Below are 24,821 nucleotides of genomic sequence, written 5' to 3'. Positions count from 1 at the left end.
ATGTCAGCCTGCACAGATGTGGTCTGCTCTGAGAAACCCTCCTGCAGCATGGAGAGAGCTGAAACAAGCACTACAGCTGTGATCCATGGGGCAAACCCATGGGCTCAGGTCCTGTCCTGGGCTTGTCTGTGCCAGCTCCAGGGGCTTGTGGGGCTTTGACAGGCTCTTCTTTCCCTTGCTCCTTCAGGGAAGCATTGCTGGCTGAAATGGGGGTGGCCATGAGGGAGGACGGAGGCACCTTGGGTGTTTTCTCTCCTAAAAAGGTAGGATCATCTTATTATCTTCTTCCTGGTGAAGGAGGGCTGGTGTGTATCCACACAGCTCCCTCACAGCCTGCCCTGTTGCTACTGGCCAGCCTCAAATACTTCACTAGCCTTTTCTTGGCTCTGAAACCTATGGGGAAATCCTAGTGTTGACCCCTGCTGGGTATGAACATCAGTTGAAACACATGGCTACAAGTCCAACCCCCATTGCCTGGATGCTCTCCCCATTCAGGGGGGGCTTTGCTGACTAATCACTGTGTTGGACTTGAGTGTCAGCTGATAAAAATCCATCCTTTGGTGTGTTTGAAATTGCTGCCCTTGAAACCAGTGTGTCTTTGCTGAGAAATGTGGATGTGGGAGCATTCCATACTCTACTGCTTGTAGCTTCCTGGAAAGTATTTTCTAAGAAAACACTAGCTGCGCCCCAAAAAGCTTGTGTGCCAGCAAACTGTGCCAAGCACCAGCTACAGCACATCACTGCCCCTCACTTGTCTGTATAACCATGAGTGTAGTGATGTCCAGTTTACAGCCCCAACCCCATGAAGCCCACAGAGCGGCACAGGCTCCCGAGGTGCAGGTATGACCAGGGTGCGCTCGCTCGGCTCTCCCACTACGCCGGGGGATGCTCTGAGACCTCCCCTGGCAGCTGATGCTGGTTAGCTTGGCCACACGTTTTAGTAGATGTGTGTGTCCCCAGCTGAGGTGGTGTAAGGGGACCTTCCCCTTGCATGCCTTGCTGTGGCTCTTTGGATAAATTTCTACATCGTCGTCTTTGTTTCTTATTCTCATCTCAGCCACTGCCTGTTATGACCCCAGACCTTTGTGTAGAAAGTGTGGGTGTTTATTCCCCAAAGCAGGTTGGTCTTGGAGGTGGGGCATTGCTGTGCTGGTCTTGTTGCCTCCTTACCCTTCAGCTGTCTGGTGGGTGGAAACTCCTCAGACTTCTCCAGTGGCTGGTGAGGAAAGTTAGCATTGATAGTGTGCAAAACCCCATTTCGTTAAGGACAAGCAAGGCATGATGTTGTCCTGCAGTATGCTATTGCTGGGGTGGTTACTTCTCCAATAGCACAGTGGAGGGTAGAGCATCTGCCTTCTACTAATCAGCCTTGCAAATCTGGAGAAAAACTGCAAGCTAAAGGCGTCTCAGACCCTGGGGCTATTGTGTTTGCCCAGGTGGGCCTGAGGTAAATGTTCTGGCCAACTCCTTCTTGCCAGCCAGCATGGAGAAGAGCCTGTGTTTCCCTTGAACCGTTTGGAGTGAGTCTCTCCTATCAGCCAGGGCTCGTTGCACTGTCGTGATGTGGAAATCTCTGCATGCTAGGTGTCAGCGGGCTGCTAAGATGTTTCTTACCGTCTCTATTCTCATTTCTGGGAAACTCAGAACTTCACCTGCTGATACTCCCAGGACTTTGCCTGTTGCCTGAAGGTGCAATCACAGCAGCTTGCAATGGGGTGAGATAAGCTGGGTGCAACTGGAGAGGTCTGTGGCCAGAGGAGAAACTTCCCTCTCATCAAGAACAAAGTGGTTTGTGACCCAGAGGAAGAAAGTGATGGGAGGGAACTGTTAGGAAGCAGACCAGGGAGTAAAATTCAGCCTGGAGATACGGTTTCATGTCTCCACTACTTTTGTTTGGACCCGCTCTTTTGGATGCTTCATCTATCCTTGTACTGTCAGTGTAGGAAAACAGGCACTTTTAGTTCCTCTTATCCTAAGCTGGTTGCTGCATGGGACCTGTCTGCCTTAGCTACACTGTACGCAGTGGAGCCGGAGGCTATGAGGATACAAGGACCTATGGACACACAGTGCAGGCAAGCAGGGTCCTGCCCCAGGAGATACTAAATCGTATCAGGGACTCCCTCTGGGAAGTGTCCAGCTTTGTATTGGGCCTGTTTGCAACAATAATTTTCAAAGGCAACAGGGAAAGGGTGCCCAGCACTCAGCCCTTTGAGGAAGAAAGCAAGGAGGCATTTTGGAGGCAGGTCATCCTTATCTGGCTCCTTGGTTCTCTGCAGTCCCCTTGATAAAGCACCTGCCTAGGCATATTGTCCTGGAGCTATGGAGGGCAGGACAGCCCATCCACAAGCAGGGGGCAGCCTGAGGTGCTGCCGAGTTCCCACCTCCGTCGGGAGCATCCCTCAGTGTCTGGGTAGGTGGGCAACACTGGAGTGACTACTTGTTTGTTTTTGCCAGACGCCCCACTTGGTCAACCTGAACGAGGACCCACTCATGTCCGAGTGTCTTCTCTACTACATCAAGGATGGGATAACAAGGTGAGGGCCAAGTCTGGCAGGGCGGCAGGAGCCAAGTCCACACCTCAGTGCCTGCCTTGCCTGGGTGGGCAGGGAGGTGACAGGTGTTCCTGGGCTAGGCACCATTGCCAGGGCATCCACAAAGCACCATAGCCACGTGTGAAAAATGTATTTGCCTGGCAATCTCATTAGGGACGTTCGTCCTGCTGTGCATCAAGGGCTGCTTCTGTCAGCCCCAAGAGTGATGTTGGGGGGAGGCCCTGGGAGGGGCTGCTTTGAGGAAGGATTGAGCTGGGTTTCCCCCTGGCAGGGTTGGCCGGGAAGATGCAGAGAAGAGGCAAGACATCGTTCTCAGCGGGCACTTCATTAAGGAAGAGCACTGCCTTTTCCGCAGCGACACCAAAACCGGTGGTGAAGGTATTCCTTGTCTGGAGAGGCTCTACCTCCTTGGGGACCCCAGTCCCTCTACATGTCCCCAGCACCTGCTCACAGCGGGGGGCCTGCCCTCCTCACACTAGTGAGGCTATCTCACATGGCTGTGGCCTTTCCCTGCTTGCAGAGCAAGCTGTGGCGCTCCCTTCGCTGGGAGGGAACCTTGTGCAAGGCACGTGGAAGCTGCCACAGTTTGGCCAGCCAGGGAGATCGGGGTGGGAGCGAATAGCAGACCATAGATGATTTGCCCACCCAAGATGTGAAGCAGAGCCCATCCTGTGGACCAGCAGGAACCTGGGGGTGAAATGGCTTTGGGAGATGCACCTGGAGAGGCTGGAGATGCATGCTGGAGGCTCTGATCTCCTCTCACATCCAGTCTCTAGCTGCTTTTAGTCCTTGGGACTGCTCTGATTAACAAGGTTGGCTGAGCCCCCTTGGTTGCCCAGAGTGTGGGTGCTGCTGGTGAGTGTTCCTCCACTCTGCGCCTGGGGTGCTGCTTGGAGCAGCTCTCCCTTTCCGAGGCTGCAGGAGCAGCTTCCACCTTACGTCTACTTCTTCTCTCCCCTTCCCACTGTCTCTACAGTAATAGTGACCCTGGAGCCCTGTGAAGGTGCTGACACCTACGTGAATGGCAAAAAAGTGACAGAGCCCAGCATCCTGCGCTCAGGTGGGTCCCTGGAGCCAGTGCACCAGTGCTGCTCTAGCCTGCCTCCCTCCATCCCACAAGGGCCCTGCAGGTTGTCCCACATTAAATCCACACTCTTTCCATCCCTGTAGGAAACCGCATAATCATGGGGAAGAGCCACGTCTTCCGCTTCAACCACCCTGAGCAGGCTCGGCAGGAGCGGGAGCGAACCCCATGTGCCGAGACCCCCGCTGAGCCCGTGGACTGGGCTTTCGCCCAAAGAGAGCTGCTGGAGAAGCAGGGCATCGACATGAAGCAGGAGATGGAGCAGCGGTGAGGGCACAGGGGCTGGAGCCATGGAGAGTTGGGTATCTACCTCCAGGTTGGTCATCGTCTCCTTCCCTGTTCCTCCCAGGCTCCAGGAGCTGGAGGACCAGTATCGGAGGGAGCGGGAAGAGGCGAATTACCTTCTCGAGCAGCAAAGGCTGGTAGGTGGCCAGGACCTGGCTCCTTCTCAGGCTGCCCAGGCATGACTGAGTCCTGGCAGATGTTTGCATGGGGTGGCTCTGTGTGTCCTAAAAACAAGGACAAACCTGTTGTTCCTGGGGTTGTCCCTGTAAACAGGGAACCAGAGGAGGGAGGGGGCTGGGTTCCTGCAGCGGGGGAGAAGTGCTGTGTGGCAACATGGAGGAAGGTCATACCTTGTGGGTTGCATTATCCTGCTCCCTGCTTCCCCCAGGACTACGAGAGCAAATTGGAGGCTTTGCAGAAGCAGATGGACTCTAGGTATTACCCTGAGGCAAATGAGGAAGAAGAAGAACCTGAGGATGAAGGTGAGGGCTGGGTGCCACCACAGGGTTTTGATGCTCTCTGCATAAGGGTGGACGATGGGTCCTCTGGGCACCTCTGTGCCAATATCCTCCATCCCAGCGGTGGGGTAACTGTCTCTCCATGTCCCCACAGTGCAGTGGACAGAGCGGGAGTTTGAGCTGGCCCTCTGGGCCTTTAGGAAGTGGAAGTGGTACCAGTTCACCTCCCTCCGTGACCTGCTCTGGGGCAACGCCATCTTCCTCAAGGAAGCCAACGCCATCAGCGTGGAGCTAAAGAAGAAGGTGGGTGCCTGGGGCTCCCCTCTCACTTGCTGCAGCACCCATGGCAGAGGCCACGAGCTTGGGCAGCCAGGATGTGCCAAGGACTGGGTCGCTGAAGGCACCACACGGAGCCCACTGTCCCCTGGGTGGCTCACCGTCCCCCTCTGCCCCTCCTCAGGTTCAGTTCCAGTTCGTGCTCCTGACGGACACACTGTACTCACCTCTCCCTCCCGACCTGCTGCCTCCCGATGCTGCCAAGGACCGGGAGAAGCGGCCGTTTCCCCGGACCATTGTGGCCGTAGAAGTGCAGGACCAGAAGAATGGGGCGACACATTACTGGACCCTGGAGAAGCTGAGGTGGGTGAATGATGCCCACGCCGGGAAGGGCTCAGCTGGCCTCAGCCTGATTTCTCACCATAGCCCCCGCTACCTGCAGGCAACGCCTGGACCTGATGCGTGAAATGTATGACCGTGCAGCAGAAGTGCCTTCTAGTGTCATTGAGGACTGCGACAACGTGGTGACTGGCGGAGATCCTTTCTACGACCGCTTCCCCTGGTTCAGGCTGGTCGGCAGGTGAGCGCTTTGGCTCCTTCCAGGCATGGCTGGGACCCACAAGCAGCCCCGCAGGAGGAGGAGCTGCCGGCTCCACCACGCACGGGGCGTTTGGCCCCTGGGGCTGCACTGTGGGAGGATGCTGTGCCCCCCCGGTGCCAGTCAGGGCCTGTTGTGCCTGCGATGGCTCTCCTCCGTGTTGGCTGCCAGGACCCCGAGGGACCCGTGTGCCGCTGGCAATGCTCTCTCTGCCTGCTGTAACACAGTGCTGTGCGGGGCAGGCTCTGGGCTTGCCGCCAGCGGGAGGCAGGGGCTGCGGCCGTCCGGCGGGCCGAGAGCCTGTGCTGTTGCCACTTCTACTGTGGTGGGCACGCGCCCGTGTGCACGCGTTGGTGTCCGAGCATCCGTCTGTATGGTACGTGCCACCTGTCTCCGTGCGTTTCCCACATGCTGGTTGGAAGGATGTGGTGCCGGCAACGAGGATGGGCCACCCCAGAGAAGGGGTCTGCCTCAGCGGGGGGCTGAGCTGCATGGCCCAACCAACCACACGTGCTGTGGAGGCGTCCCACCCGTGCCATGGCACGTGGAGAGATTCCCTTCAGCACTGGGGTTGGTGGGGAGTCTCATGCCACCTGCTTTGTCCCCACGTTGCCTGCAAAGCCAGTGAGGCAAATCCACACTGTTCGCACCAGTTCCTTGGGCTGCTCTTTCTCTGCCCTTTGTAGCCGAGAGCCATTGGTGGCTTCCTCTAGGGACACACTGGACGGGCAGGTCTTTATTTCCTGGCATCCCTTGGTTTGAGCAAAAAAAAAAATCCCACCTCAAAACCCAACTGATAAAAAAAAAAAGCAAACCAAAAAAAAGCAAAATTCCTATTCTTGCTCTCTCTGTTTGGAACAGCTGGTGTTAACCTGTCTTCTATCTTGTCGTACTAACCTTAGTTCAGATATCTCTGGCTGCAACAGCTCTCCTCTTTTCAACACATGCATGAGCGAGCGCATGGCTGATCTCACCCCCTCCCCTACCTTCTCGAACCCCGACTCCGACATCACCGAGCCTGCTGACGAGCAGCACCAGGGGCAGGAGGAGGAGGAGGCGGAGGACCTGGAGGAAGACATCTTTCCGGAGTGCCCGCTGTGTGATGGCCGGGATCCGTTTTACGACCGCTCCCCCCTGTTCAGTTTAGTAGGAAGGTTGGTGAGGTTTTAGGAGAGCATGCCGGGAAGGAACTAGCTCTTTCGCATGAGGGAACTGCTTTCGGACACGACTCCCACCTCCGGGGTGTCCTGGAGGCGCAGGGAGTGGCTGGCTGGCTGGGACTGCCACCAAGCCTGGGATGCCCGCCGGGGTGGCAGGTGGCCAGCGAGGTAGGGCTGTGACCAGCACAGCGGCAGTAGGGGACAGCAGGGGAAGGCGGATGGGGGCAGCTCGGCCGGAGGCCCTTTGTGTAGGTCCTTCTTTAGGGCAGCCCCCGAGAAAGGGAGCTCTGCCATGTCTCCAGCACCAAAGGAGCCAGGGGAGCTGCACAGGGGTCTCGGTCCTGAGCATTTCTGTCCCGGGAGGGCCACCTCCCACTGAGCTCGGGGTGACCGCAAAGGTGCTGCTGGCACTTTGAAGCCACATGTGCCTCTGGCACTGGCTTGGCCATCCCGGCTGCGTCAGTCAGCGTAAGCCCCCCCCCCGAAGGCGGGGGCTTGGATGTCCGCAGGCAGTCGGGGGGATGAAGCTGAGGGCAGCAAGGCCAGAGCTGGGTGCAGGAGGGGGAGGAGGGCTCTGTGACCGCCTGTGCCCAGCACTTGGCTTGGGGCCATCCCTGCTGGCTTGGCACAGGAGATGTTCAGGGAGGCTCCAACTCCTCCTTGGCTCCAGCCAAACACAAGAGCTTTGATTTCTCCTATCTGTTGGCCAGGAGATGCCCCTGGGCTCCATCAGTCTTGGCCTGGAGAATCCCACCAGCCACACCAAAGCTGGTTGCAATCTACCCATTCCCAAAATGGGATGCGGTACTGCCACCTCTGCTCTGGGGTTTTCCCAAGCGAATATGTGCCTGGAGCTGGTCCAGGAGCCTCTGCCCCCATGGAGGCTGCCCTGACTGGGGAAGCTGGAGCTCCTCTTCCTTGGCATGTTAAGCCAGGCTTATCCCTACTAGGCAGGGTGCAGGCAGAGAGATGGGGAAGAAGGGACCAGTGCAGGTAGAGAGGGCGGAGGTGGAGTAAGAGTCCTGCAGCCTCAGACCGAAAGAGCTGGGTTCTTCCCCTTTTTTTCTTTTTTCCTTTTTTCCTTATTTAAAAAAGCAAACAAACAAAAACCACTAAACATCAAAAAAAACTCCAAAACTCTTGGAGGCACGTCAAAAACCCAAGCTAGGCCCTGTGGCAGCAGCCCCGCTCCATGCCGGGGACATGTTCCCCGGAGCTCGGCACCTTTCAACTTCTTTTGAGTCTGCCCTGGGTTTGGCTCCTCGCGCAGCAGCTCTGCCGGCCACATTTCTTGTGAAGTGTGCTTGGATTTGTTTATGATTGGATCTTTGTCTTTGATTTTTTTCCTTTCTTTTTTTTTTTTCTTTTTGATTTTTTTTTTAAGCTGCTGGCTCTATCTCTCCAAAGCTTTAGCTAAAATTGGGGTTATTTCACTTCTGTGTTCCTTTGGAAAGGCTTTTCTTTGGTCTGAGCATGCCATCTTTGCACCTCACCAATCTTGTGGTTAGTGTCCCTGCCCTCCTTCCTCTAGTGACACACTTGTTCCCCTCCTCCCCTTCCCCTCTCGCCCTCTTCCCCTCTTTCCTGCCCTCTCCACTCCCTTGGCTTCAGCACTGGCTCCCTGTGACTTCAGGCAGGCAGGGGTGCCCAGACCCCCCATGCTCTCGAGACCCCCCTGTGGTCATGGGGCTGTGCCCTGGGCATGTGGTCCTGCCGGGAAGCCCTGGCACAGTCCAGCCACTTGTCCCTAGTGGCCTCCAGGAAGAGACGGGGTGAGACAGGCCCAGCTGCAGAGGGTGATGAGGCATCGCCTTTGCTTCCACAACTGGAGTCTTTGGAGATGCTTTGGATACAAAAAAGCAGTTGGAGGTAAATGGGAGTCACAAGAGCAAGGGAAACCTCTGGACTTCAGGGCTCAAGCTGCAAATGTGGGGCTGGAGCCTCCTGCAAGAGCCGCCTGGGCACTTTCAGGTGCTCTTGGATGTCCGCAAAGATACTTGCGAGGCTGGGATATTGCAAGCAGCGCTGCCAGCTGCCTGGAGATGCAACCCTCATGGGAGTCCCCTGAAGCAGAAGTGTCCTGGCTGGCCCCTGCACCATTCTGCCCCTTGACACCCGAAGATGCTGTGCGTCAAGATGCCAGTGGGTGCCCCAGGGAGGGGTGCCAGGCACCCTGCGCCCACTTTTGCTGGGATCAGTGCTACCCCACAGGCAAGGGCAGTTTGTACTGCTCAGCAGGGAGCTCAGCGCCAAAGGCTGTGGAGGTGACTCGTCACCACTGAGGGCACAGCACGCCACCATCACCAGAGTGCCAGGAGGAATGTTGAACAGCAAGCTGGTAGGCAGCAAGGTTGAGGAAGGTGGCAAGCGGAGGCAAACAGCTTGTGAAGCAGGGAGCTATAGCCTGCTGGGAGGTACCGCAGAGATGTGGTGCGGCCATCATGTCGAGCCCCGGCACAGCAACTTGCCGTGGTAGCGTTGGTGACCTGGACGCAAGGAGGACGGCAGGGAGGCTCAGAGCTGCCGCACGGGGAGCGGGCAGCTCCTTCCTCGCCCACAGGAGCAGCCTGCTGTTTCACCCCTGTGACACTGATGGGTGGCCTGGGCCGCTGAATCCATGTTTGCAAAGGGATGTGGCGGACGAACACAGATCTCTGATGCCACCAGCTATGCCGTGCAGCCTCCCTCCCAGCCGAGCACAGGCCACCTGCAGCCACCAGTGGTCCTGCAACGCCACAGGCAGAGCCAGGGCCAGGACTTCCCCGGCAGGTTCATCTCCGGAGGCTTCTGACCTTCAGCCAGGACCTCCTCCTCTCCCTTCCTTCGCTCCCACTGGCCTCTACCTCCCTTGTCACCCTCCCTTACCCCCCCGCCTTGCCCTGTCTTCCCCATGGTGACTCCACAGCTGCCCCCAAGTCATGTCGCAGCACCTCCTGCCCCAGTCCTCTGGCTCTCCACCGCAGAGAAGGTCCTCTTCCCTCCTAGCTTCATGATGGCACCAGCACAGCCCCCTTCCCCTCCCCGCCCGCCACGGAGGTGACAGCTGGAGAGGTATGCGAGCCCCATCTGCTTCATGGTGCTGCCTGCAGTACGCTGCCCGCCCGCTGCCTGCTCCCCACCCCTCTCGGCTGGCCCTGGCTGCCTTCTCTTTAGTTTTGCTTTGCAGCGCCGCGGTAGCACCATGACCGGTGACCTGGGATCGCGGCCGCCGCCGGCCATGCCACCCGCGCCTGGAGACCCACGGGTGGGAGCAGTGACCGCTCTCCCCTCTGTTGTGTCTCCCCCACCATTCTTCGGCAGGGCCTTTGTCTATCTGAGCAACCTCCTCTACCCCGTGCCCCTGGTCCACCGTGTGGCCATCGTCAGCGAGAAGGGCGAGGTGAAGGGCTTCCTGCGCGTGGCTGTCCAGGCGATCTCAGGTAGGAGGGGGACCCCCTTGAAACATGCCCCTCGCATCCCCTGCACCACCCATGCGGGCTCACTCCCATCCCTCCTCCAGCGGATGAGGAAGCCCCTGACTACGGCTCCGGTGTGCGGCAGTCGGGGACAGCCAAGATATCCTTTGATGACCAGCACTTTGAGAAGGTATGATGGTGGCTGTCGCTTGGTGGGTGCCCAGAGACCGCAGACCCCTGCCTGTCATGGTGATGCTCCCCCATGGGGACCACTGGACTCCCAGAGGTGCAGACATCATCCTGAAGGGGCCATTCTCCCAGCCCACGTGGCAACTTCAGCCCTCCAGCACCCATTGGTGCGCCCTGTCCTTTGCTGGGTCCTGGGGGGGGCTGGCAGGGGGTAGGAGGGAGGAGCTGGAGGTGCTCTAGTGCTCAGGACAGTGCTGGTGGCACAAGCAGTACCACCTTGGGCACTGCCAGCATCCCTGAGCCCCACTCATGGTGCAGTTCCAGTCAGAGTCGTGCCCAGCTGTGGGGATGTCTCGCTCGGGAACCTCCCAGGAAGAGCTGCGCATCGTTGAAGGCCAGGGCCAGGTCAGCGACGTGGGTCCCTCTGCTGACGAAGTCAACAACAACACCTGTGCAGGTGAGGGGATAGCGACAAGCTGTTGGGGAGTGCCCCCCCCACTACTGCACCCAGTCTTCTGCGCCTGCTTAAGCATGAGAGGCCCGCTGCCCCGGTGCAGCACTGCCAGCGGACACCGAGGGGCTGAGGACCCTCCTCTCCTTGCAGTGACCCCAGAGGACCTTCTCCTGGACAGCCCGGAGAAACCTGCGCCAGATGGGCCACTGGAGACAGCTCTGGACCACCTGAGGCTGGGCAGCATCTTCACATTCCGCGTGACAGTCCTGCAAGCCTCCAGCATCTCTGCGGAATATGCAGACATCTTCTGCCAGTTCAAGTGAGCCCCTGGTGCCCCCTTGGCTGCATGTCTCCCACTGCTCCAGCCATTGCCTCAGGGCTGGCAGTGAACATGAGGGAGCCCCAGCCCCACCACCTTTGAGCCCTCCATGGGTGGGGAGGCAAAACCAAGGCTGCGGAATGAGCCCACGCGCTTGTATGGTGCCTTGTTCAGTCACTGATGAAACACAGGGAGAGGCTGCCGTTGGATGTGGGGGGTGCTGAGCCAGTCCAGGGTGCAGTTGGGGAGTGGGCTCTTCTCCTGGTCCCTGCCCTCTCTCCCCTCCCTGCTCCTGCACATCGCCACCCTGCAGCTGCTGAGCCACCTTCATTCCCTCTGCAGCTTCATCCATCGCCATGATGAGGCTTTTTCGACAGAGCCTTTGAAAAACACAGGACGGGGACCACCGCTGGGCTTCTATCATGTCCAAAATGTATGTATCCCTTCTCTGCCCACATCTTTGCGGCTGCCACAGAGCCCACAGAGCCATTGGCTGGATCTTCTCCCCAGGGGAGAAGCCTCCTCCTGGCTCTCCCAGCCCATCACAGGCACCCAGCTGAGCCAGCCTTAGATAAGATGAATATGTGGGAAAAATACCAAAAGCTGCAGCTCTCTACCCAAAAAGGCTAGGATTTCATGATGGGGAGAGTACTCACAGGGAAGGGGATGGGTGAGGGATGCAGGGCACTGGACAGGCTTGCACCATCTCACTTCCCCAGTGCTGTTGCTGGCTGCATCCCTTTCCCAGCTAAACTGTGCCACTGCCGGCTCTTTCTCTTCCAGATTGCCGTGGAGGTGACTAAGTCCTTCATTGAATACATCAAGAGCCAGCCGATTGTATTTGAAGTCTTTGGGCACTACCAGCAGCACCCCTTTCCACCCCTCTGCAAGGACGTCCTGAGGTGGGTGCACCCTGGGCCACCCCCGGCTCCTGGGTGGCACAGGGGGGCCACCCTCAGCTTCCTGGGGACCCAGAGAACGGAGGGTGCAGGTGGCAGGAAAGGGTGGCACCAAGACATAGGTGGGGTTGGCTGAGTTCAGTGGTCCCTGTGAGTGTTTTAACCAAGGCAGGTCTCTCTGCAGCCCGCTGAGGCCATCCCGGCGCCACTTCCCCCGTGTGATGCCGCTCTCCAAACCAGGTAGGAAATCTGGCCTCCTACTCCTCTGCCCACCTGTGGTCCCTGTGCTGGGTGCAGAGTCCCCTTCCCCAGGGGCACCAGAAAACGTACTGCAGGCCAGCGTGCCCAAAAGCCCTTGGCACCCATTCCCACAGCACCTGATGGATGCAAAGTCCCTGTTCTCACCTCCTGCGGAGCGGCAGGGAGGACACTGCCCACCCTGGACAGCTCAGCTGGCCACCCAGCCCCGCCATCCCGCAGGGTCCCCATTGTGCGCTGGCTGCCAAGACCCAAGTTGTTGGGGTTTGGCTGAGCGTCTTGATTTGCTGTGCCAGTGGTCAGCGAAGTCCACCCGGATGGGGGTGTCCCCCTCTATCACTCTCTTCTGCCTTGCTGCCACCTCTGAGTGTCTCCCTGCAGTCCCTGCCTGCTCTGTCCTTACCCTGCCAGCTGTCGTGTGCCTCACTCCAAGTGTCAGTGGCAAGCTCGCCCTTTAAGCTGTCTTTTTGACCCATCACAGTGCCTGCGACAAAGCTGAGCACCATGACTCGGCCCAGTGCCGGCCCATGCCAGTGCAAGTATGACCTGATGGTCTTCTTCGAGATCTGTGAGCTGGAGGCAAATGGCGAGTAAGTCTGGCTGGAAAGAGGCATGGGAAGGAGAGGGAGGCAGCACGGTGATTTGCCTGCTGCTCGGCACCTGTGGGCAGGCTGCTGTGGCTCTGCGTCATGCCACAATCCTCTCTTCCAGCTACATCCCTGCCGTTGTGGACCACCGTGGAGGCATGCCATGCCATGGGACCTTCCTCCTCCACCAGGTACTCTCTCCTCGAGATGCCATCCTGGCTCTGGCTCCTGCTGGGAGCTCTGCTAACCACTACCCCTTCTCTGTGGCCTTACGGGTCTCAGGGGATCCAAAGGAGAATCACCGTCACCTTGGTGCATGAAACAGGCAGCCTCATCCGCTGGAAGGAGGTGCGGGAGCTGGTTGTAGGTAAGCCGAGCCAGGTTGGGTGGGCTGTGAGCAACACCCAGCCCGCCGACCTCCTGAGCATCCTCTCAGCCTGTTTCTTGCTCATGTTCCCATGTGGGGCTTTATGCCTTGCCTCACCTCCCACCCTGCAATAGCAAAGTAGTGGCTGCCTAGCAGGTGACACAGACATGCCATGTGGGCAGGACTCCTCGGTCCCAGGCACCATGTCTAGGAGCTGGAGTGACTGAGCGCTGGGCGGCTGCTGTCTGTGACAGGGGCTGCTGGGGATGCAGGCAGATGGGCTGCCCCTGTCCCTCCTGGGGACCTTCACAGGCCTGTTGCCTGAGTGGTGTCCCCGTGCTGCGCTTGCAGGTCGGATCCGGAACACCCCAGAAGCAGATGAGTCTCTCATTGACCCCAACATCCTGTCCCTGAACATCCTCTCCTCTGGGTACATCCACCCCTCCCAGGATGACCGGTGCGTGCCACTTCTTTTCTTGTTCTTCCTCAGCTGTGATGAGGGCTGGCAGGGGGACATAGGGAGCCCCTCTCTCCCCTGCCGACCTGTTGCTGCCTTGGGGGGGCTTTTCTGGAGCTGCAGAGGGTCTTGGGGTTCAGGGCTGCCAGCCCCATTCCTCCTTGAGGCCTCTCCACACCAGGCTTTGGCACTACAGGGAATTTGGATGGGGGTCTTGCTCTGCAGTGGCAGCTGTGACCACAGAGAGTCAGTCCCTATCTGCATGGAGATGATGCAGGAAAGCCATCTCCCATTGCTGCCGGGTGACTTTGGGGATGCCAGTCCCAGAGGGCTGTGTCCCCACCATGGATTTGGCATGGGTGGGGCAGCAGCGGGACCAAAGGGTTTTTATATCTGAGATATCCCTGGCTGGGTCCTGTGGCGATGCGGGGAAGCAGTGGTGCGGAGCACAGAGCTCTCCTCTGCGCCAGGGCTATTGGCAAAACTTGGGGGGCTGGTGGGGGTCCCTGGCCAGAATGTGTGTGTGCAGGAAGCTGTGATGAGGCGGGAACAGTCATTGGCAGCACCGGGAGCAGTGGGACCAGTCCTGGACTGTACATGTAGTGGTTGCTGGCGTAGGAGTAGCCTGGCAGGGAGTGCGGACCACTTTTCCCCTTGTTTTCTTTGGGGTCACTGCTGCCCCAAAGAGGCCTGTCCCAAGGCAAGGTGTTTTTGAGGGGGGATGATGGGATTCTGGATGGGAGGTGCCACCTTGCAGTGCTCTCAGGGCAGCTTCTGGGCATGCTGGAGTGACAGGCACGCAGTACCCAGGCAGCAGAGCCGAATCATGGGGTTGAGTGTGCATGCACGTGTCAGACCAGGAGACTTTGGTACAGCCATGGGGACATCAGGGCAATACCAGGCAGGGATGATCAGGCTCTGAGGGCTCAGCCCAGCAGAGCTGCAGTGGATTTCACTGGACTGCTGGGAGCTGGGTGGCTGTGTCACCTGTGGGCTTCTGGGGCTGCACGATTTTGTGTCAGCTCCTGATCTGGTGGGTTGGTCCTGGGTGCAGCCAGATCGGATCTTCAGCATCTCTTGCACAGCCTGGCAGGAGGGATGTGGCTCCTGCTCCTGTCTTCCCTGCACGGGTCTTGCAGGGCAAGGGATGCTGCTTGGGCTGGGTGGGATGCTCGGGGCATGGGGAGGCAGGGCTCATGTTTTGTGAGAAAGCACCTCAGCTGCACGCTCAGAGGGTCTGTGCCACAGGTCCAACCCCGAGTCGGGGGCACAGGCAGGTATGCACACTGTATCTGCCCCGTATCCACCCTGTATCGAGCCTGTCCGGGGCTGGGCAGGAGGATGACAGGGCGGCTGGCATGCTGCAGGGTGCCGAGGGGCGCTCACCACAATCCCCCCCGGCTTCCATCCCGCATGCAGTTGCGCAAGCTTTAGCCCCAGCAGCCTGCAAGGGAGGGCGGCGGGCAGAGCCACGGCCTGCCTCACCTCCACCCCGGCTGCTTGTGCTCCCTGCTTTGCTGCCTTACACCACGCAGCCTCCATTGCCCAGTGCAGCCTTGGCTCCTCTCCCCAGCTTCCCCAGTCCCCCAGAGCCACTCAGAAGACCAGGGCACGGGTTTGGCTCCCTCCCTGGCACTCATCCATCTCTGCATCGAGCTCCCAGGGAGGAGGCATGAGGGACCACGCCCAGGGTCCCCCTTCGCTTCCCTCCGCTGCTGCGGCCCATCCGAGCCCACACTAACCATGTAACTGTTTTGTGTTTTTGCAGGCAGTTTCTTGATTCGGATATGCCTAGGTATTATTTGTTTCCATTGTTTTTTTTTTCCACCCCCTCTTCCTCTCTCTCTTCTTTCTTTCTCCCCCTTCACCTCGGCGCACTCACTCCCACCGGAGGCAGCACTTGGACATCCAGTCCCCCATCCCTCCACACGCCCCGTCCCTCCTCCCCCCTGCCCTGGCACCTCTGGCTCACCTGGCCCCTTTTGCTGTTCGTTTGGGCCGCGCTCTCTCTGGCTGCCGCTCCCCCTCGCACGCCTGCGTTCCCATCGCCTGATTTGAATTTTCTTCTCGCTTTTTGACTTTGCTGCTCTTCCATTTCTCCGGAATCCAGAGCCAAGCGTGCCACCCCCCATACCCCATTGTCTCCCACCTCAGCCCCAGCTCAGCCCCCGGTGCCGCTTGGAGTAGCTGCAGGGCTGGTGTGGACCATGGTGGAGACTTCAGGGACCCCTCCAGCCCTCACTTGGGCACCTTGTGACAATGGCAGCGCTGCAGGGTGGTGCACTGGCACGCACAGCACCCTGTGCACGGTAGTCCTGTGGGTGCAGATGTGGTGAACTGGCAGTGTGCATCTGTATGTGGGCGCGATGGTGGGTATGCACACCCAGGCATGGCACAGACTGTTTACTGGGGGGAGTGGCTGTTCAGGTATGGGTGGTGTTCAGCGTGGACCTCAGGGTGAGCCTGGTGTGCAGCATGTGGGCGAGAGCTGCCGGCCCCAGATGCTGCTGCCAGCATCTGGATGGAAGCGTCGCTGAGGGCCCTGAGAAGGGGGCGTCCTGCTGCTGTGCCCCACGTGTATCTGGGAGACAGGGGATGAGGTGTCCTGGGACCTGGTGGGCTCTGTAGCTTTGTGCCGTCCCTACAGTAGCTAGAACCTGGCCCTGCTCAGAGATGCCTGAAGGCAGAGCTGTCCCTCCAGCAGTACCCTGTCCCCCTAAGGGTGCGGGGGGGTGGCTCCAGCAAGGATCCAGTCCCCACTGCAGGAACGCGTGAGCTCGTGGTGGCATTGCCTGTGGGCCCTTAGCACATGGATCCTCTCCCTGTGAGCCAGGAGACAGACCAAGAAATTATCGGCCACTGTGTGGGTGGTGGTGGGACAGCTGTTTTTCCCCCTAATGGGCACCTTCCTGGGGGGCTGCGCTGGTCTGGAGCTCCTTGCCCTGGGATGGCAGCAAGGGCAGAGTTAAGGGGATGGGGAGTGTGTGCGTGCTCACTTCCCAGCTGCTGGTCCACGAGGAAGGTGAGAGACAGAGGGTTTTCACCCAAGTGGGTAAACCCCTGCCTGCCCTCCCTGAGCTGGGCTCAGATTCAGGGTCCAGCTAGACAGGAACTCCTTTGGCCAGCAGTGCCAATATGGGGCAAGTCTCCCTAAGAGGGGCTCCCCTTCTTCACGGCCCTGCTCCCGCACAGCCCCATATGGACGATGCTTTCTGACCTTTCATTTTTTCTGTGTACGTGTGTGTGTTTGTCCTTGGGTTGCCTTCAACATATAGCATTTCGTTTGGAAATGATACTAGGTACTTCACGTGCACCCGCTCGGTCTGCCCCTCCTGCTTTTCTCTCTTTCTCCTTTGGCTCCTCCCTTTGCTTTTTGCTCTTTCCTCCCTTCCCTGAGGCTCCTTTTCTCCTCCTTCTCCCTGGGGAGCATTCTCTTCTCAAGTGACCCGTGTCTGCAAAGTGATCCTTCGCCTTGGTTCTGTCTTATGTGGGATTTTTTAATGTATTTTATACACCTTCTGAAAGCGTCGCTCTCCCTCTTCTTCCAATGTGGGGGCAATCACAGCTAAGACCCTCTCCCTGCTGCCTCTGGCCACACTGGCTCTCATTAGAAGAGCCACTCAGCCGCCTGGATGCTGCTTTGGGGATCTGCCAAAGCATCCATGTTAAGACAGTCTCTGAGCCACAGCTTCCTGAGGATGCTCAGGCAATAGGTGGGGCTGGGGCAGCTCTGGGTGGCTTTGGGGAGTGGGTGTCCCATAACCGCAAGGCTGGCCCAGGAGGGAGCCCAGGAGAGGGGCAGAGGGTGAGACGAGGATCCTTTACGCTCTTGAGCTGGAGCCGCCTCCTGCTTCCACCACACTTGATTGCTTGACTTGAAGAGTGCGGTTGCTGCTCTTGTTCTGGGTGGCTGCGCTGCGCTCTGTGGGACCCCACAGGCAACAGGCGAGTGGAGTCGGGGGTTCCCTGCTCCTGCTCGCAGGCTGGGAGCTGTGGAACACACACTGAGTGGAGCGAGGCAGCCTGGTGGGGATGGGGACGGATGGGGCTGGCGATCAGGGCAGAACAAGAGCCAGGGGGGAGACAGCTCGACAGGGGCCAGCCGCCAAATAAATCCTGGTCCCCAGGTGCTGCTGCCAGATGGGGGCAGCCCTGGGAAAGGGCACCAGTCTGGCAGGGGGGCTGCTTTCCCAGGGGCAGGCTGGCAGCATCCCCCATGCCAAGCATCCTCCCTCCTTTCCCTTCTGGCTGTCATCACCCAAACAGGGACAGTGGCTCCTGGCAGGGGCCAGAAGGTGATGCGTACTCTGAACTGGATGGTGGGGACCTGACCCGGGTGCGCTAGGGGTGGCAGCCCCCCGCTCCAAGGATGGGGGTGGGGCATGCACCCTCCTTTGCCTTTCCAGCCTGCCCTGCCTTGCCTGCACCCCAGCTGAGCTCCCACTCCTCCCGCGGTCCCTCCTACCCAAAACCCCAGTCTGTTGGCTGTTTCAAGGGCGCCGCGTTCCCCTCCTGGGACGCCTTGTCCCCCTTTGCCTTGAGCCTGTGCCTTCTGGAGTGGCTGTCCCCAGCTGTGCCCCTGCGTGTGCATGTCTGTGTGTCCCTGCAGGCGTGCTGCAGTGCTGCGGGAGGGACGATGGCATCTCCTTGCTCGCTTGCCTGGGGTCCTATGGAGGTTGTTTTACTGGCTCTGCTATTTTTTTTGGCAGGACTTTCTACCAGTTTGAGGCGGCGTGGGATAGCTCCATGCACAACTCGCTGCTGCTCAACCGTGTCACCCCGTACCGGGAGAAAATCTACATCACCCTTTCTGCCTATATTGAGGCAAGGACCTTAGTCGGGGCCATTATAACACCAACAAAGTCTGGCATTTCCCCCACTGTCGGGGTGCAGCCACCGTCAGCACCTGTTTAGCCGGCACCTATGCTAACAGGGTGCAGGATTCAACCTAGTGACTGGGAGCCCTGCGGGACCCCGGGAGTGGAAACCGCTGGGCACCAGGGGTAGGAGAGACCTGCTAGGCTGCCAAACTGCAGCCCCCATGACACTCTTCCCCCCGCTCTGCTGCAGATGGAGAACTGCACCCAGCCCGCTGTCATCACCAAAGACTTCAGCATGGTTTTCTACTCCCGGGATGCCAAACTTCCTGCCTCCCGCTCCATCCGCAATCTTTTTGGCAGTGGCAGCCTGCGGGCTTCTGAGAGGTACTGGAACGCTCTTGCCTTTCTGGGGCAGGAAAGCCATCGCTGGAGGCACCCCAGCAGCCTGGGCGAAATAGCCAGGCCCTGGGGATGAGACAGAGCTGGTAATGCCTCATCTCCCTTTGCTTGCAGCAACCGTGTGACGGGAGTCTATGAGCTCAGCCTCTGCCGTGTGGCCGATGCTGGCAGCCCAGGTGCGTGCCGTGCCTCTGCCTGGGTGTTTGCCGGAAGAACGGCATGGTGATTGGGGTCAGGGCTGTGCGTCTGTCCCCCCAGCTGTGTGTCTGTCCCCACAGGCATGCAGAGACGGCGTCGGCGTGTGCTGGACACCTCCGTAGCCTATGTGCGAGGAGAGGAGAACCTGGCTGGCTGGCGGCCCCGCAGCGACAGCCTCATCCTCGACCATCAGTGGGAGCTGGAGAAGCTCAGCCTCCTGCAAGAAGTAAGAGTCTGGGCTAGAAACAGGCCGAGATAGTGCAGTTTGCAGCTCAGCCGCTCACCCTGCCAGTGCAGGTGGGATTCCCCACTGTGGGTGCCTTAGCCCTCCTGCTGGTGGGAGAAGGCAAGAGTTGGGCTGTGCTCTCCGCTGCATCGCTGCTCACCGGGGGCACAGCTGACCCAAAGCTGATGCACAAAGGAGTGTAATAAGGCCTGGGAAGCGTGGTCCCCGAAAGGATGTGGGCAGGATGAAGGGGCCACCCCTGAGCCTGGCTGCCTGTGTTCAGGTGGAGAAGACAAGGCACTACCTGTTGCTGCGCGAGAAGCTGGAAACGACCCAGCGCCTGGGCCTGGAGACCCTGTCCCCCTGCTCCAGTGAGGACTCCGAGTCCCGAAGCACCTCCTGCGTCTCTTCCCCACTCTCTGTTGACGGAGCCCCTGAGGGCCGCACCACTCCCCCTGAGACCCCCAGTGAGAGGCAGAAGGAGCTGGCCGTGAAGGTATGTGTCCGTGGAGGTACCAGCCAGCTCATGGGGATGAAGCTGGGAAGCGGCTTCCATGGGGCAGCAGGAGCTTGTGGCAGGAGAAAGCCTAAGAGGAGCGGGAGGGTGGATGAAGGTGCCTCGTGACCCACCGTCTTCCTCCTCTCTCCACAGTGCTTGCGCCTGCTCACGCACACCTTCAACAGGGAGTACAGCCACAGCCACGTCTGCATTAGCGCCAGCGAGAGCAAGGTACTGTTGCAGCCCCAGGCTCCCCGGGGCTGGCAGGGGCTGGGAAGGATGTGTGACCAGGGGGGAGCAGGCTGGGTGGGGGCAGATGGGCACCGTGGCACAAGTGGTTCTTGCTTTGGGGTCCCTGCTCCCTCTACTCTCCCTGGTGCTCCTGGAGCTGGTGGTTCTCAGGACTGTGCCATGAGAAGACCCTGCTGGCCAGAGGTGTTGCCTCTCCCTGTATAAGCAGGCACCGGGTCCTTTGCCTCTGCCTACCTTGGGGCAGAAACTCGAGTCCACACCTCCGCTTCTCTACAGCTGTCCGAAATGTCTGTGACCCTGATGAGAGACCCCTCCATGCCAGCTCTCGGGGTCACCACTCTCACCCCATCCTCGACCTGCCCATCACTGGTGGAAGGACGCTACAATGCCATAGAGGTCAGGTAAGAAGGTGGCTGGGAGGTTCAGGTGATGCCCCAGTGTCCTCTGAGCAGGGCAGTTGTACCACTGGGACACTGTTGTGATCGATGGGTGTTCCCTTGCCATCACCCTTCCTACACCCCCAGCCTCTCCTCCCTCCCCAGGCCCCCCCAGGTCTCCTCCAGGGTGGAGAGTCCTGACCTGGAGCCTGCAGCAGAGCGAGAGCAGAAGAAGTCCCCAGCCCGCCGGCCTGAGGAGGAGAAGGAGCCCCAGCGTTTGCTGGTGCCTGACATCCAGGAGATCCGGGTCAGGTAGGAGCAGCCAGCAAGGGAATGCCTTGGGGCTGGGGGGCATCATGTCCCACCCTGACTTCGGTCCCTTCTGCAGCCCCATCGTTTCCAAAAAGGGCTACTTGCACTTCCTGGAGCCCCATACCAGTGGGTGGGTGAAGCGCTTCGTGGTGGTCCGGCGCCCGTACGTCTACATCTACAACTCGGACAAGGACGCGGTCGAGAGGGCCGTACTCAATCTCTCCAAGGCCCAGGTGGAGTACAGTGAGGACCAGCAGGCCATGCTCAAGGTAGGGCGCCAGGAACCAGCCCCACTCTGCACATCCCCTTGGGCGAGGTTCTCAGCCCCAGCTCTCCCCTGGCAGACTCCCAACACTTTTGCGGTGTGCACGGAGCACCGGGGCATCCTGCTGCAGGCAAGCAGTGACAAGGACATGCACGACTGGCTCTACGCCTTCAACCCCCTCCTGGCTGGGTCCATAAGGTACCGGGGGCAACTGGGGCAGGAGGGTGCAGTGAGGCTGTCGGGGGGGGTCTGTGGGCTCCATGGGCTCCCTGCCCTGTTCCCAGGGCTCTCCCTGCTACAGCCCCTTTGGCCAGGCATGGGGAGCACCTCCTGTGCAGAGCTCTGCCTGGATGGGCTCTTTGCTGGCAAAACTTGGACTGTATTAATCTTGATTTCAGCTCCTTCCCCCACTCAAGTACTTCAATCTAGTTGAAGATGTTCCTGCTTATGGCAGGGGCGTTGGACTAAATTACCTTTGAAGGTCCCTTCCAACCCAACCTATTCTATGATTCTATGATCTAGGCCCAGATCCCGGCTGGTACAGAGGCATTTCTGTGCTGAGTTCAAAGCAACATCGATGCCTGGTGGCAGGGACACTGGCCCGTCACTTATTGAGAGCATCTCTAGCAGTTCTTGAGAGCATCTCATCACAAAATTCCTGAGACCATCTCAAGTGGCAGGACTGGGGGAACAGGAGTAAATGCACAGAAATTTGTGTGCTCTAGCTAAAGAGACATTAATCCCACGTACCTCCAGCTCTAGTTGGATTCAAGCACCAGCCCGGAGCCAGGACACTGAACCCAGGGGACCACACCTCTGATTGTCCATATCTCTGACACCTTTTGTCTCTTGCTTTCCAAATCAGATCCAAGCTGTCCAGAAGGAGAACAGCCCAGATGAGAATCTAACTTGAAAAACACCCTCCACCTCATCCATCTGCCAACAGGATCAAGATAGCTGATTCCGTCTCAAGACTTCCCATGTTAATGTCTGATCTCTCACACCATCTGCTGCCCCAGCTGTCTGCTCCATGGAAGGATCTGTCTTGATTCACACCTTCACGGGGGAAACTCACTTCTGTTCGTAGCTGCAAAAGCCTGGACCCGCCTGTGCAGGATTACTCATGCGCCTGCTATCCCTTGGGTGACCTTCATGTCACACCATCTGTAATGCTCCAGAAAGGTCCCTGTTGGAGGGGAGGGAGCAAGGAGGGCAGTTTTGGCTGAAAGCTGGTCTTTGATCTACAAAGGTGGGAGTGCAGTAAAGCTCAGAGTTGGGAGAGCAGGAGGAATTGCCTCCATGTGAATGGAAAGCGGTAGTTTAGGGATGGGGATTTCCTAGTTTATTGATGTTTCTGCAAGAGACGGCAGGGTAAGATCAGGTGTTGGTAGCTTAAGATGATATTTATAAAGTATTTATTTCTATTTACGTCACAAAAATCCCATAAATTGGGTTCTGGCCCCCGGACAAAGCCTCCTCTGGGCAGGGGAGAGCCTTGGTGGTGGGCCGGGGTCCTGGAGATGCCTTCCCGGGGACATCCCTGGCACATGCCTGGCAGCAGCGGTGCTCTCGCCCTCGCTCCCCACTGTTCCCCAAACCTCTGCTTTACCCTCCCTGTGGCTTAAACTACTTCTCCTCTCAGCAGTGGCTGGACAACGCACCATGTCTTCCCAAAGGAGGCAATTCCTACCTGCCCCGTCTACCTCTGGAAGGGGGGAGCCCTCCATCTTGGCTGGCCAGGGCACCCACATCCATGTGGATGGGTCACCTTGCTTTGGAGCTTGGTCTTGCTGGAGGGAAAAGAAGGACTCCGGGGGCAGCTCTGCCTGTCACCTCGTACAGGGCTGTCCTTCCCAACAAAAAGCACGGGGCCACCTCCACTGTCCTGGCCTGGGAACCCCGGGGGGCCTTGTCCAAAGGCATTCCCCATCTCTTAGGGCGGGACGCCAAGGGTCCCATCCCCCTGGGGAGTGTGGAGGTTCAGGTGGCCACTTCCAAAGCCAGATGCGGAAGTTCTCTGGGAAACGGGATTAGGAATGACCATCCCAATCCACAGGATGCTTGTCACCCTTTCCAAAAAGGGCTGTCACGTCCCTTCTCCTCCCAGCAGGATGACAGGCTCAAAGCAGTTCATGAGAGCAGGGGAGAGGCTGGCGTGGGGGCATTGGGGTGGAGATAGGGCTGTTTTCTCCTGTTGCAGCTGCCATTTTCTCACTCCTCTTCCCCTGCTGCAGAAGTGAGCACCCATCTCCTTCCTGTCCTGCCTCTGTCAGCACGTTAATCCAGGGGGCTTCTCACGGCGGAGGTGGCTTCACCAAGAAGACCTTCTTCTCCAACCCTCACTGCTTCCATCCTCCTGCAGCAGCAGCTCTTCCTCTCCTTCTCTCACCCTTGGTGGGGATGCTTTGGTCCGGGGCTCCCCGAGTGTCCAGCAGCATCTGGCACAGCTCTGGGCGAGCAGGCGAGCATCCTCCTCCGCATCTCCCAGGCACCCCCAGCTTCGCTGTCACACCTTCGCGCCTGCCCTTCCCTCGCACAGCACGGCTGCACCTTGGCTCTGCCGCACCTCCCCGCGCTGTCTGTGGTGTGTGTGTGTCTGTGTGTGCGCATGTGTGTCGGACGTGGTGCTGTCTTCTTGTTACACCCATGTTGCGGGGGCATGGATGGGTTGGGATGTGGCCGGTGGGCAGAGGCTTGCAGGGACGCCCTCGCTGCATGTCAGACACCGTTCAGCTTGGGTTTCAGGTCACGGAAAGGGCTTTGGGATCCTTCCTGAGCCCTTGCCAGTTCTGCCGGCCTCGCCACAGCTCCTTGGGCATCTCACTGCATTGCTCCAGCCCAAAGCCATGGCGGGGCTGCTCCTCCCGGCCCCATGTCCCCGGCAGGTGGCAGCTTGGCTGCCTAGGACAAGCTGCCCATCAAACTGGAGATTTTTACCCCCATGATCCATTTTGGAGACCTGGAAGCTGACTCGTGCCCTTTATGGCAGGAGAGGTGCCCACCTGGGGATGCGGAGGGGCAGAGCTGCAGCCGAGGTGGAGCAGTGGCCTGAGCAGGGTCTACTTGGTACCATCTCGAATTTCAGTGTAAGGGGCTAAAGGTGGAAACACTGGGTGCCCCGGGGGAAAGGGGAGGCTCTTCCAGGGCAGCAGCAGAGGCAGCTTCTGGGGGACACAGGACCTGCATCTGCCAGGCACCAGACACAGGTTCACCGGCCGCAGCTGGGCAGCGCTCCCTGTGCTGCGGGCGAGGGGCGGCCGTGGCGCTGGTGTCCTCCAGCCAGAGCCAGCACTGCCTGAGGCCAGCAAACCTGCAGAGCAGCTGGCTCAGCTGGGGGCGGCAGGGCCGAGGGGGCACGGCTGGGCTCCTGCAGCATCCCCACAGGCTGGCCCCGGCCCTCGAGCTGCCCTGGACGGCTCACCAGCTCCACTCTTCGCCAGCACCACTCACCCCCTGGTCAGTCCCCTGTCCACCTCTCCCCTCCACCACTCCAGTGCCCGGGACAAGGAACACAACCCCGAGGGTTAGGCACGGCCGTGAGCCCCAGCAGAACGGAAATGTCACCGGGGGCAGTGACAGGGAGCTGTGCCCTGCAGCTGGGGAGCCCGCTGGTTCATGGCGGCGCCCCTGGGCCGTCCTGCCCCCGCTGCCTGGGAGCTGGCACCGCGAGTCCCGGCCATCCGCGCGCACATGAGGCTTGTTTGGTTCTGAAATAAATGTGGCATTTAACGCAAACAGCCCCGTGCCACTGAGCTCCTTCCTGGGACGGGTGGGCATGGCGGGACCCCGCAAACCAACAGCACCGGCTGCGAGAAGCCCCGGGAATCTTGTGTCCAGTGGTGGCCCCTCAGTTCCAGCAGGACAGGGAACTGCTGGAGAGAGTCCAGCGCAGCCACCAAGATGCTGAAGGGAGTGGAGCATCTCCCGTGTGAGGAAAGGCTGAGGGAGCTGGGGCTCTGGAGCTGGACAAGAGGAGACTGAGGGGGGACTCATTCCTGGGGATCAATATGGAAAGGGGGAGTGTCAGGAGGATGGAGCCAGGCTCTTCTGGGTGACAACCAGTGACAGGACAAGGGGCAATGGGTGCAAACTGGAACACAGGAGGTTCCACTTGAATATGAGAAGCAACTTGTTG

At 59.2% G+C, this 24,821-nt stretch overlaps 1 protein-coding gene across 10 annotated transcripts in view; it reads left to right on the top strand.

The window, feature by feature from the left end:
• Positions 1–21,594, top strand: part of KIF1A (kinesin family member 1A) — a gene marked incomplete at both ends in the record, with an annotated part of 31,984 nt that extends 10,390 nt beyond the window's left edge. For 2 of the 10 annotated variants that reach the window (XM_080349345.1, XM_080349343.1), the window contains 33 exons: positions 188–263; positions 2,455–2,534; positions 2,824–2,930; positions 3,529–3,612; positions 3,723–3,903; positions 3,986–4,058; positions 4,310–4,403; positions 4,534–4,682; positions 4,840–5,018; positions 5,098–5,235; positions 9,714–9,832; positions 9,913–9,998; positions 10,316–10,454; positions 10,602–10,770; positions 11,113–11,203; positions 11,554–11,672; positions 11,854–11,909; positions 12,409–12,517; positions 12,639–12,705; positions 12,797–12,881; positions 13,233–13,338; positions 15,107–15,133; positions 18,048–18,162; positions 18,409–18,542; positions 18,672–18,733; positions 18,836–18,981; positions 19,265–19,477; positions 19,634–19,711; positions 20,009–20,133; positions 20,275–20,421; positions 20,498–20,690; positions 20,766–20,884; positions 21,552–21,594. In XM_080349345.1, the coding sequence (XP_080205471.1) occupies positions 188–263; positions 2,455–2,534; positions 2,824–2,930; positions 3,529–3,612; positions 3,723–3,903; positions 3,986–4,058; positions 4,310–4,403; positions 4,534–4,682; positions 4,840–5,018; positions 5,098–5,235; positions 9,714–9,832; positions 9,913–9,998; positions 10,316–10,454; positions 10,602–10,770; positions 11,113–11,203; positions 11,554–11,672; positions 11,854–11,909; positions 12,409–12,517; positions 12,639–12,705; positions 12,797–12,881; positions 13,233–13,338; positions 15,107–15,133; positions 18,048–18,162; positions 18,409–18,542; positions 18,672–18,733; positions 18,836–18,981; positions 19,265–19,477; positions 19,634–19,711; positions 20,009–20,133; positions 20,275–20,421; positions 20,498–20,690; positions 20,766–20,884; positions 21,552–21,594 (3,709 nt within the window). Of the gene's footprint in view, positions 1–187; positions 264–2,454; positions 2,535–2,823; positions 2,931–3,528; positions 3,613–3,722; positions 3,904–3,985; positions 4,059–4,309; positions 4,404–4,533; positions 4,683–4,839; positions 5,019–5,097; positions 5,236–6,155; positions 6,408–9,713; positions 9,833–9,912; positions 9,999–10,315; positions 10,455–10,601; positions 10,771–11,112; positions 11,204–11,553; positions 11,673–11,853; positions 11,910–12,408; positions 12,518–12,638; positions 12,706–12,796; positions 12,882–13,232; positions 13,339–15,106; positions 15,134–16,613; positions 16,638–18,047; positions 18,163–18,408; positions 18,543–18,671; positions 18,734–18,835; positions 18,982–19,264; positions 19,478–19,633; positions 19,712–20,008; positions 20,134–20,274; positions 20,422–20,497; positions 20,691–20,765; positions 20,885–21,551 lie in introns of all 10 variants that reach the window. The other 8 variants (XM_080349342.1, XM_080349338.1, XM_080349347.1 and 5 more) reach the window with 6 other exon arrangements.
• Positions 21,595–24,821: the final 3,227 nt, after the last annotated feature.

Source organism: Nesoenas mayeri (assembly GCF_963082525.1).
Source record: "Nesoenas mayeri genome assembly, chromosome: 9".
Taxonomy (NCBI): domain Eukaryota; kingdom Metazoa; phylum Chordata; class Aves; order Columbiformes; family Columbidae; genus Nesoenas; species Nesoenas mayeri.
This window is presented reverse-complemented; position numbering and strand designations above follow the sequence as displayed.